This window comes from Ranitomeya variabilis, chromosome 2, assembly GCF_051348905.1.
Source record: "Ranitomeya variabilis isolate aRanVar5 chromosome 2, aRanVar5.hap1, whole genome shotgun sequence".
NCBI lineage: Eukaryota > Metazoa > Chordata > Amphibia > Anura > Dendrobatidae > Ranitomeya > Ranitomeya variabilis.
The window spans coordinates 883236583-883248922 of NC_135233.1; the positions used below are offsets into that span (position 1 = coordinate 883236583).

The following is a 12340-nucleotide window of genomic DNA, read 5'->3' on the forward strand; positions in this document are numbered from 1 at the left end:
TTTCTTCATATTTCTCATTATTGTTTTCTTTCTGCATGCTAACATGTTAGAGAATAACCAAAATAATGTGATTGACGCATAAACATCCAGAAAAGAAAAAAAAAAAGTCACTAGAGGATCTGAAAAACTGTTCTGATGAACAGGCAGTGAAATCAAGCAAATTGCAGCAGAATACAACAATGGTGTTCCAATTACCATGCCCAGACACACAACTCAACATTCCCTGGCACGGATGGGTTATAGCTGCAGATGGCGGTTTTATTGTTATTGCTGTCTAAGCAGAAAAGAAATGCAAGAGTTGGGTGGGTAAAAGAATTCAAGACTAGATCACTAAGCAATGGAAAGAACATTGCCTGTACCATGAAGCCAGATTTCTGTTGCACTTTGCTGAAGGAGGATCAAAATTTGCAGAAAATATGTAACAATAACTTGAGGATTATGAAGAATATAAAAGCATAAATATCCCCTAAAAATTCCGATATATTAAATATACTTTAAAAAAAACACCCCAAGAAAAACAAAAACACCACAGATAAAACATATATACCCCATGACTGGGGTTTTCTAAATGGACACCTTAGATACTGTGGGGGAAATAAGTATCTGATGCAAAATCAGGAGTGTATGTTTTCCCACCTACAAAGAATGGAGAGGTCTGTAATTTATTTTTTTCTATAGTAAGTTCACTTAACTGAGAGACAGAATCCAAAAATAAAACCATAAAAATCACATTGTATGATTTTTAAATACTTATTTCATGCAATAAAATGCAATTTAATTATTTGATCACCTACCAACCAGCAAGAATTCTGCCTCTCACAGACCTGTTAATTCAGTAAGGGTATGTGCACACGTTGCGGATTCGTGTGCGGATTTTTCAGCGCAGATTTTGAAAAATCTGTAGGTAAAACGCACTGCGTTTTACCAGCGTTTTTTTTTTTTTTTTTTTTTTTGTGGATTTCACCTGAATTTAACACCGGCGGATTCCTATTGAGGAGCAGATGTAAAACGCTGTGGAATCTGCACAAAGAATGGACATGCTGTGGAAAATAAACCGCAGCGTTTCCGCGCGGTATTTTCCGCAGCATGTGCACTGCGGATTTTGTTTTCCATAGGTTTTACCTGGTACTGTAAACCGGATGGAAAACTGCTGCGAATCCGCAGCGTCAAACCCGCAACATGAGCACATACCCTAAGAAGTCTTCATACTCTACACTCATTACCAGTATTAATTGCACCTGTTTGAACTCGTTTCCTGTATAAAAGACACCTGTTCACATAATCAATCACACTCCAACCTCTCCACCATGGCCAAGAGCAAAGAGCTGTCTGAAGACAGCAGGGACAAAATTGTAGACCTGAACAAGGCTGGGATTGGCTAAAGGACAATAGGAAAGCAGCTGGGTTAGAAGGCAACAACTGTTGGCACAATTATTAGACAATAGAAGAAACACAAGATGACTGTCAATCTTCCTCGCTTTGGGGCTCCCGCCTCGTGGGGTAAGGGTGATTCTGAGAAAGGTCAGGAATCAGCCCAGAACTAGACGGGAGGACTTGGTCAATGACCTGAAAAGAGCCGGGATCACAGTCTCAAACATAACCATTAGTAACAGTACGCCATCATGGATTATCCTGCGGGCACGTAAGGTCCCCCTGCTCACACCATGACATGTCCAGGCCAGTTTGAATTTCACCAATGACCATCTGGCTAATCCAAGGGAGGCATGTGAGAATGTCTTGTGGTTAGAGGACACCAAAATAGAACTTTTTGGCATCAACTACACTAGCCATGTTTGGAGGAAGAAGAAGGACAAGTACAACCCCAAAAACACTGTCCCAACCGTGAAGCATGGTGGGGAAAACATACTTTGGGGGTGTTTTTCTACAAAGGGGACAGGGTGACTGCACTGTATTGAGGATGGATGGGGTCATGTATCGCAAGATTTTGGTCAACAACCTCCTTCCCTCTGTAAGAGCATTGAATATGGCTCGTTGCTGGGTCTTCCAGCATGACAATCACCAGAAACACACAGCTAGGGCAACTAAAGAGTGGCTCCATAAGAATCATTACAAGGTCCTGTAGTGTAGCCAATCTACAGACCTGAACCCAATAGAAAATCTTTTGAGGGAGCTGAAACTTAATGTTACCCAGCGACAGCCCAAAACCTGAAAGATTTGGAGAAGATTTGTATGGAGGAGTGGGCCAAAATCCCTGCTGCATTGTGCACACTTGGTCAAGAACTACAGGAAAGTCTGACTTCTGTAATTGCAAACAAAGGTTTCTGTTCCAAATATTAAGTTCTGTTTTTCTGATGTATCAAATACTTATTTCATGCAATAAAATGCAAATGAATGATGTAAAAATCATACAATGTGATTTTCTGTATTTCTTTTAGATTCTGTCTATCACAGTTAAGTGTACCTACGATAAAAATTAGAGACCTCTCCATTCTTAGTAGGTGGGAAAACTTGCAAAATCGGTAGTGCATCAAATACTTATTTTCCATACTGTAATTAAGCCCAACAAGATAATAGGCGACATCAAGGGACACTGAATCAATACCCTATACTTGTGTACCCGAATACGGATACTGCCTAATTGCAGAGATTGCTACCCTAGACAGTAAACAGATATGGTGTCCCTGCTCAATGATGTCCCTAAAGGCCCCGTCACACATAGCGACGCTGCAGCGATACAGACAACGATGCCGATCGCTGCAGCGTCGCTGTGTGGTCGCTGGAGAGCTGTCACACAGACCGCTCTCCAGCGACCAACGATGCCGAGGTCCCCGGGTAACCATCGGGTTGCTAAGCGCAGGGCCGCGCTTAGTAACCCGATGTTTACCCTGGTTACCAGTGTAAAATGTAAAATAACAAACAGTACATACTCACCTTCGCATCCCCCGGCGTCCGCTTCCTGCACTGACTGAGCGCCGGCCCTAACAGCAGAGCGGTGACGTCACCGCTGTGCTGTACTTTCACTTTACGGCCGGCAGTCAGTCAGTGCGGGAAGCGGACGGCAAGGGACCTGACGGACACCGGAATGTGAGTATGTAGTGTTTTTTTTTTTTTACATTTACGATGGTAACCAGGGTAAACATCGGGTTACTAAGCGCGGCCCTGCGCTTAGTAACCCGATGTTTACCCTGGTTACCAGTGAAGACATCGCTGAATCCGTGTCACACACACCGATTCAGCGATGTCAGCGGGACCTCAACGACCAAAAAAAGGTCCAGGCCATTCCGATACGACCAGCGATCTCACAGCAGGGGCCTGGTCGCTGGTACGTGTCAAACATAGCGAGATCGCTACTGAGGTCGCTGTTGCGTCACAAAACTTGTGACTCAGCAGCGATCTCGCTATGTGAGACGGGGCCTTAAGTTGACCCTAAGCTGCCTTTGATGGCCCTATGATAGAAAAGATCCATTAGGTTAACATCTTATAAAAAGACAGCCAAAGTAACAATATTCCAGATGACAACCATCCAAAAAAAATAATAGTCCAAGAAATAAAATGTTCACTACCAAGGCAGATCTGGATTTTTTCCATAGTTTTTGAGGCTACAGTGATGAATAGTCATATTTCTGGTTTTTCACACCTTCTTATAAGGAGATGCCTATGAGGAATTTAATTTATTGCATGCATATATAAGATTTATGCCCTGCCTACTTGATGTCAAAATTGTTTTTGTTTTTTTTTGGATGGTTATCATCTAAGACATTATTGTTACTTTGGCTATCTTTTATAGGATGTTAGCCCTATGATAAAAAGACCCATTAGGTTATCTAGGGCAACTTAGGGTCCACCATTGTTGAGCGGGGTCACCATATCGGTTACCCATCTAGGGCAGCTATATTTGAGCGGGTGTGCCATTTCGTTTACTATTTTGGGTGCTAACCTCCACGGCTTGGCAGTATCAGTATACAGGGCACAAGTATAGGGTATTGATTTAGTGCCCACTTGGTGCCATCTGGTATCTAGGTGGGCTTAATTATCTAAGGTTGCCCTCATGACTGAGATTTGTGTGTATTATCATTTTTTTATGGGATGTTTTTAATTTATATATAATAAATTTAAAATTTTTAGGGGATATTTATGAGTTATATATATAGGATCAAAATTTGTCTGAAGAAGCATTAATATTCCAGTCAGGTATCAAAAGTTCAGGTTGGTGGTGGTGGTGAAGTAATGACATGGGGACTATTTTTTTGGCATACCTAAAGTTCTCTAACGCGTGTGGATATACAGTTGGATAGTGGGATTGCCTGCGAATTTTGACAAGCCAAGTTCATCCCTTCATTATAGCCATTTACCTTATATTAGAAGGTCACTTCCTGTATGACAATGCTCTATATTACAAGAATTGTACAGTCTTGGATTAGCTACAGAACCATGACAGCAAAATTCACTTCCATGGCTTTGCAGTCCTTAGATCTTATGTTATATAGTTGGTATGGGATACTGTAGAATAATCATTTCAGAAAGAAGCTATCTTGTAAGCATAGGTCAAAATTCTTTCAGAACAATTTTAAATACCTGGTAGAATTTGTGACCTGACAATTTACTTTGGTTCGGGAGTAAAAAAAATGGTCCAATACGCTACTAGATTAACACCGAGATTCAAAGTGCATCAAAAAGTCCATGTGTAATGCACTGCCCCTTCAGGCCTTGCACTGGGTATAACACAATTGGCGCTGGTTATGTTCAAGATAGCCTGTTAGTGACAAGTACATTTCATTTACCTTCTGTGTCTGTTATGTCCTGCATTTCTTCATCATCATCGTCGTCATCTTCTTCTTCGTCATCCTCCCCCGCAAGCTCCTTGGCTATTAATTGCCTGGCCAGTTTAATATTCATGCCCTCATTATAATGGTGCTTCCTTTTCATTTCAAATTCTCTTTTCTTTTCTGAAATAAATAGAATGAAAAATGGTTCCGCAAAAAAAGAACTTACTTTATTTGATAAGAGAACATTTAAGCCAATACACATAAAAAGAAAGATTGCAAGGAAATCTACTTTCTTAAAGAAGCACTCCTCCCATCAAAGTTTTTATCCTCTTAATTATATTTATTATAGCGCCATTTATTCCATGGTGCTTTACATATGAAAAGGAGTATACATAATAAAAAACAAGTACAATAATCTTAAACAATACAAGTCACGACTGGTACAGGAGGCAAGAGGACACTGCCCGCGAGGGCTCACAATCTACAATTAATATATTACAATCATCATATTGTATAGCACTGTGTACTTACAATTGCTCTTTTTGCCTTTCTACCTAGCTAATTCTTCTCTTTTCTCTATGTTCTTATGTTCTCTATGTAGAAACAGGAAATCTCTTGTCCCTGCATTTATCATCCCTCTCTTCAACACCTCACTTAGTTGCTCCTTCCTCCCAGTCAGTGACTTTTTTTAGTGACTTATGACTCATACAGGGAAAATTGACTTCCTGTTCCTATATAAAGCTTAGAAGGATTCAGCTAGTCAGTTTTAAACCACGTGATGTCCTAGACCTAATGAAAAATAGAAGAACTGGGTAGAAAAGGCAAAATGAGTAAATGTAAGCAGGGCTGTGGAGTCGGTAAGCCAAACCTCCGACTCCTCCATTTCCCTGACTCCGACTCCCCAGCACTGCCAAAATACTGAGCATGTACATAAAGTGCAGCACAGATTCAGCTCATCTAAAAGTCGAGATCCCCAGATCAGGAACAGAACAGACATTTCTAGGATATTTCATAACTTTCCCAAAATTCTTATGAAAATATTTACAGCACATTCTGCATTGTACTGCTGTACCCAACTTATTCTATATTTTAGGAATTGGAGTTGGTCCATTTTATACCGACTCCACCAGAATGGACACAGACTCAGAGTCCGACTCTTCAGCCCTGATTGTAAGTACACCGTGCTATATAATATGATGACTGCAATATATTAAGAGGATACAAATTTTGATGGGAGGAGGAGTGCTTCTTTAAAGTCGCCTCTATCGCTACTTCATTGCTGAAAGCACAACCCTAAGAACTAGAGACTGTGTACGGAAACGTGTTGAAGAGCAGCATATACTTTCTTATTATGGCTATAAAGATCTCATTTCGTATGACAACTGAAGTATTTCAGATAAAATAAAGCTTCTGCAGCTGTCAGCATTCACATGGTAGATGCAGAACAAATGACAGACTTATCTACTTCTTATACAGGCTTTGCTTATTGCGGTGCCTACTGTGATGCAGTGACCCCTGTTACAGCTAGGGGGCGCTACATGGTCTCAGAATAAGCACGGAGGCGTATTGAAGCCATGGGAATGCATGGCAGTTGCAGGCATAACTATGATGGTGAGACAGTGTCCGGCATGATTGTAAATGGCCGGTATGTGTCGCAGAGGGAGTCTGCACTGTAAACCAGTATTGTTGTTCTGGGACCTGTAGTCCCAAAAGTATTGTTGTGTAGCTTTAAAGGGAGGCTTACAAGGTTAGTTGGAGAGCTGGGTGGATCTAACTACCCACACACACCTCCCACCTATGGGAGTGGTTACAAATATATAATGTGACCATGGTGTGGTCACATGGTCTCTGTGGTAGAGAGTGTATGGACCTGAATGGTCTGTGCGTAAGATCCTGGAAGGTCTATGTGTTGGGAGATCCTGGGAGTAGGATCGGATCCTTAAGAGCACATGGTGAGGCCATGGATCTGAAGACCTCTGTTGGAAGATCCTGGGAGTAGGACTTCCTGAATAGCGCATGGAGAGGCCATGTATGCAGAGTCTGTGACGACACTGCATTGGGGGAGCTACCGTCCATCTGAGGATCTGGACTGTCAGGTGGCCTGGTGAGCAAGGCATTGTCCGGGACGGTGATCCCAGTTCGGCAGCTTTCCTGGGAGAGAGAGTACTAACAGGAGTCAGCGTATGGAGCAGGAGCTCCTGGAAGGTAACCCAGCGTATGGGTAACTGTGTGCACTGACAGGGGGTCAGTTAATGAACTGTGCGGTTACCCATGGTAACTGGACGAAGTAAGATCGAGCATGTTTAAAGACTGCAACCTAATGTTGTGTGTTGGTGCCTGTTGTGTTCCATGGACATTAGTGAACTGTTCGACATGCGGACACCCACGGTAACTGGACAAAGAGGTCCGGCGTGTTTAGTGACAGTCTCAAATCCGTATACTATGAAGTGCTAAGGACTATGTGAGGTCTGTGATGGGTAAAATGGCCTACAGTGGTTTATGATGCTTGAATAAACCAAAATAGACAGAGTTTATGTGAAAAAAAACATGCCTGTCTACGTTTGTCCCGTTGCTAAGCGAGTATTCCCCAACCGGTTAGTGATGGCACAGCAATGGGAAGTAAAATGGCCCCACAGTATGCAAATCTTTTCATGGCCAAGCTTGAAAGCGACTTTTTGTCCTCATGTCCCATCAGGCCTCTGGCGTACTACCGCTACATTGATGACATTTTAATCATCTGGACAGAGTCTGAACCACAGCTAAAGACGTTCCATGAACAGTTTAAATCAATTTCACCCTACCATCAACTTAACACTTAACTACTCCTGTACTGAAATTAACTTTTTGGACACCATCATTAAGCTGCAGAACAATGAAATAGAGACATCCCTGTATCAGAAGCCAATCGACCGTCCAACATACCTTAAATGGGACAGTTTCCATCCAAAACACATAAAAAACTCCATTGTCTACAGCCAAGCCACCAGATACAATCGTATATGTTCCAACCCAATGGATAGGGATGAACACCTTGGTCGCATCAGTAAGACCTTTTTGAATCTGGGCTACCATCCAAGAACAATTGAAAACCAGATTACAAGAGCCACCAGAATATCAAGGAATCACCTGCTACATTACAAAGCTAAAGAAGAAAATAACCGGGTACCTCTAGTAGTTACCTACAATCCAAATCTGGAGGTGCTAAGGGGAGCTGCACGGAAATTACAACCTTTACTACAAAAAGATGCCCGATTACAGTCCATTTTCCCAGACCCCCCACTACTGTGTTTTAGACAGCCCCCAAATCTAAGAAGCATCATTGTCAGAAGCTCCCTGTCCTCTCCAACAGCTGCAGGTACCTTTCCCTGCAATAAAAAAAAATGTAAAACCTGTCCATTTATAATGACCACAGACAAGATAAAGATCCCCAATTCACATCAGGACTACAAGATACCAGGTACTTTCAGCTGCATCACATCTAATGTGGTGTACCTAATTATTTGTACTAAATAATGGCCAACTGGGGGTCTGTGTGTGGGGGAGACAGGGCAAAAGCTTAGAACAAGAATGAATTCTCACTGCCACACAATAAGAAAAAAGAATGGATCTACCTGTGGCAATACATTTTTGTCTCCCAAATCATAGCATTATGGACATGAAATTACTTGTATTGAAAGGCAACTTCAAAACACAGAGAGACAGAAGAGTCTGGGAATATAAACTGATGACGACCTTTGACTGTCTTAGTGGTGGAATGAATGTGTCACATGGATTTATGTCTTTCTACATCAACTAAGGAACTTGCCCCTCAGACTATAAGGGGTCATCATAACAGAGACCCCAATCAGGACAATAAAACATTCCTTATCTAAGAACTGGCCCAACATTTATGGACATAACTGGTTATCACTCATGGTAATTCTGCTTCATGCCACCTGTCTTATCCATGTTTTTTTTTTTTTGCTCTGTGCTATGTTGTGCATAAATATGTGATTCTTCAGAATTTGTATTAGTCTATGCCTGATGAAGAGACCTGAGTAGTCTCGAAAGCTTGCAATTTGTTACCATCTTTTCAGTTAGCCATTAAAAGGTATCAACCACTGAGGACTCTCAAATCTAAACATTTTTCTTTTTTTCAACACATCCGTAAAAACTAATGCTGTTTGCATAGTTATTGTTTTCTTTTCACATACCCACTGAGATAAATGAACAAGTTCCATCTGTAAATCGGACCATGCGTACATGGGGAAAAGCAAGCTGAACATCCTAGAAGTATGTAGGATCCAAGGTATCGTCAAATGAAAAGAAAACCGGGATGTGGCCTAGCAAGAGATGTAAGAGGTCGCTTGCCGGACCTCTCCCGCTGCCCGAACGGTGATCCGGACTTATTACAGGTGCCGCCGAACGCCAAATACCGGTGGAGGAGTTCCTAAGTAACCGGGGAGCGGAGAGAGCCAGCCGTACTGTGCGGGAGCCGCAGGATGACGCGCAAGAGGCAGAAAGAACCCGGGATGGCGGGCAGCACGCGCTCCCAAGATGGCGCCGACAGCGCCGTGGAAGAGGCGGCAAAGGCAAGCGCTGCCTAACAGAAACGGCTGGAGGTAATCGCCAGGTTGGAACAGTTTGCGAGGACAGAGGATGCGGGACGGATGATGCAGGGAGCCGGTTGAGAGGTGACAGGAGAAGCGGCGGACTCAGGGGAGCAGGTGGGTGAGCAGGCTGGGGCACAGATGGAGGTGATGGCGAGCGGATCCCCCATATCACCCACCATAGTATCAGCTATGAAGAATGCTCCATTAACTGAGACAGCTGAGCTGGCCCCGGAATTTGCTGCACAATTGGGGACTGTGTGTGCTGATGGGGCTGCGGAGCCGACCTTGAGGGATATATTTTCTGCAATACTTTTCTGTAAGACTGCATTGACAACCCTAACTGTCCAGGTGGATGACCTGAAGGGAGAGGTTGCCTCTTTCCGCTCAGCTATGCATAAAATGGAGGGGAGAGTTGAACTGTTGGAGGAACGTGTGGGCGGTGCGGAGGACCAGATTGCTGAACTGGTAAAAAGAGAGAAAAAATATGTCCAACGCATTTCGGAGTTGGAGCTTAAAACTGATGATCTGGAAAACCGTTCGCGTAGGAACAACTTGAGAATTATTGGTGTGCCCGAAAAAGCAGAAGGAAACAACCCCACTGAATTCATTGAGACATGGCTGAAAACTAAGGTTGGAGGGGACAGTCTCACTAAACTATTCGCGGTCGAAAGAGCTCATCGGGTGCCGTCCAGACCTCTGCCCCCTGGCTCCGCTCCAAGGACCTTTCTGGCCAAAATTCCATTTTTTTCAAAACCCTGAGGAAGTGTCACATTGGCTGGATCTGAATGCAAAAGGTATCGGAGCAGAAAAGACCCGCTGAGGAGTATCATGTGTGGTTTTCTGGCTAATGTGTTAATTTGGCAGAATTGACTGAGTTGATGGTTTATTGCGATATACAGGTCCTTCTCAAAAAATAAGCATATAGTGTTAAATTTCATTATTTACCATAATGTAATGATTACAATTAAACTTTCATATATTATAGATTCATTATCCACCAACTGAAATTTGTCAGGTCTTTTATTGTTTTAATACTGATGATTTTGGCCTACAACTCCTGATAACCCAAAAAACCTGTCTCAATAAATTAGCATATCAAGAAAAGATTCTCTAAACGACCTATTACCCTAATCTTCTGAATCAACTAATTAACTCTAAACACATGCAAAAGATACCTGAGGCTTTTAAAAACTCCCTGCCTGGTTCATTACTCAAAACCCCCATCATGGGTAAGACTAGCGACCTGACAGATGTCAAGAAGGCCATCATTGACACCCTCAAGCAAGAGGGTAAGACCCAGAAAGAAATTTCTCAACAAATAGGCTGTTCCCAGAGTGCTGTATCAAGGCACCTCAATGGTAAGTCTGTTGGAAGGAAACAATGTGGCAGAAAACGCTGTACAACGAGAAGAGGTGACCGGACCCTGAGGAAGATTGTGGAGAAGGACCGATTCCAGACCTTGGGGAACCTGAGGAAGCAGTGGACTGAGTCTGGTGTGGAAACATCCAGAGCCACCGTGCACCGGCGTGTGCAGGAAATGGGCTACAGGTGCGGCATTCCCCAGGTAAAGCCACTTTTGAACCATAAACAGCGGCAGAAGCGCCTGACCTGGGCTACAGAGAAGCAGCACTGGACTGTTGCTAAGTGGTCCCAAGTACTTTTTTCTGATGAAAGCAAATTTTGCATGTCATTCGGAAATCAAGGTGCCAGAGTCTGGAGGAAGACTGGGGAGAAGGAAATGCCAAAATGCCTGAAGTCCAGTGTCAAGTACCCACAGTCCAGTGATGGTGTGGGGTGCCATGTCAGCTGCTGGTGTTGGTCCACTGTGTTTCATCAAGGGCAGGGTCAATGCAGCTAGCTATCAGGAGATTTTGGAGCACTTCATGCTTCCATCGGCTGAAATGCTTTATGGAGATGAAGATTTCATTTTTCAGCACGACCTGGCACCTGCTCACAGTGCCAAAACCACTGGTAAATGGTTTACTGACCATGGTATTACTGTGCTCAATTGGCCTGCCAACTCTCCTGACCTGAACCCCATAGAGAATCTGTGGGATATTGTGAAGAGAAAGTTGAGAGACGCAAGACCCAACACTCTGGATGAGCTTAAGGCCGCTATTGAAGCATCCTGGGCCTCCATAACATCTCAGCAGTGTCACAGGCTGATTGCCTCCATGCCACGCCGCATTGAAGCAGTCATTTCTGCCAAAGGATTCCCGACCAAGTATTGAGTGCATAACTGAACATTATTATTTGATGGTTTTTTTTGTTTGTTATTAAAAAACACTTTTATTTGATTGGACGGTTGAAATATGCTAATTTATTGAGACAGGTTTTTTGGGTTATCAGGAGTTGTAGGCCAAAATCATCAGTATTAAAACAATAAAAGACCTGACAAATTTCAGTTGGTGGATAATGAATCTATAATATATGAAAGTTTAATTGTAATCATTACATTATGGTAAATAATGAAATTTAACACTATATGCTAATTTTTTGAGAAGGACCTGTATTACCAGAGGAATCTGTTATGTGGGTCCTATGCGCTATGGTTGTGTTCGGCGGCGCAACTGTTTTTTTTATATTCTGTTTCTAATGGGCGGGGGGAGGAACGACGGAAGGATAGCAGAAAATCTATTGGTGGTTGGTGTCGGCTTTTGAGCCACTGCTGGGATTGCGACAGGGCGTTCCCCTTTCTCATACAGAGAGGGAGTAGGAGTTTATACGTTGTTCGTTGCAACGTTTAGGGGGGAGGACGTTATTGAGGGAAGGAAGGGTACGGTTAGGGTTATTTTGAAATAATGAGGGATTGGGGGGGGGGGGGGGGGGGTTTCAGTTTAGGGGGGTAAGGGAGACCAAAGGAAGGAAGAAGAGCAGTTTCATTATTGTGCAATATGATGGGAGGTAGAGTTAAAATCTTGAGCTGGAACATTAGGGGTCTATCGAATGATACAAAGCGTATGGCTATTTTGCAATATATTTTGAAACAGAGACCCTCGCTGATATGCCTGCAAGAAACCC

General features: G+C 43.0%; 1 protein-coding gene across 1 annotated transcript in view; it reads right to left on the reverse strand.

Annotated features, from left to right (window-relative positions):
* The window catches only part of PPP1R2 (protein phosphatase 1 regulatory inhibitor subunit 2), a 36697-nt gene that overhangs the window by 1818 nt on the left and 22539 nt on the right, over positions 1 to 12340 (reverse strand). Inside the window, exon 5 of the mRNA XM_077290368.1 lies at positions 4743 to 4907. Within this exon, the coding sequence (XP_077146483.1) occupies positions 4743 to 4907 (165 nt within the window). The remainder of the gene's footprint in view (positions 1 to 4742; positions 4908 to 12340) is intronic.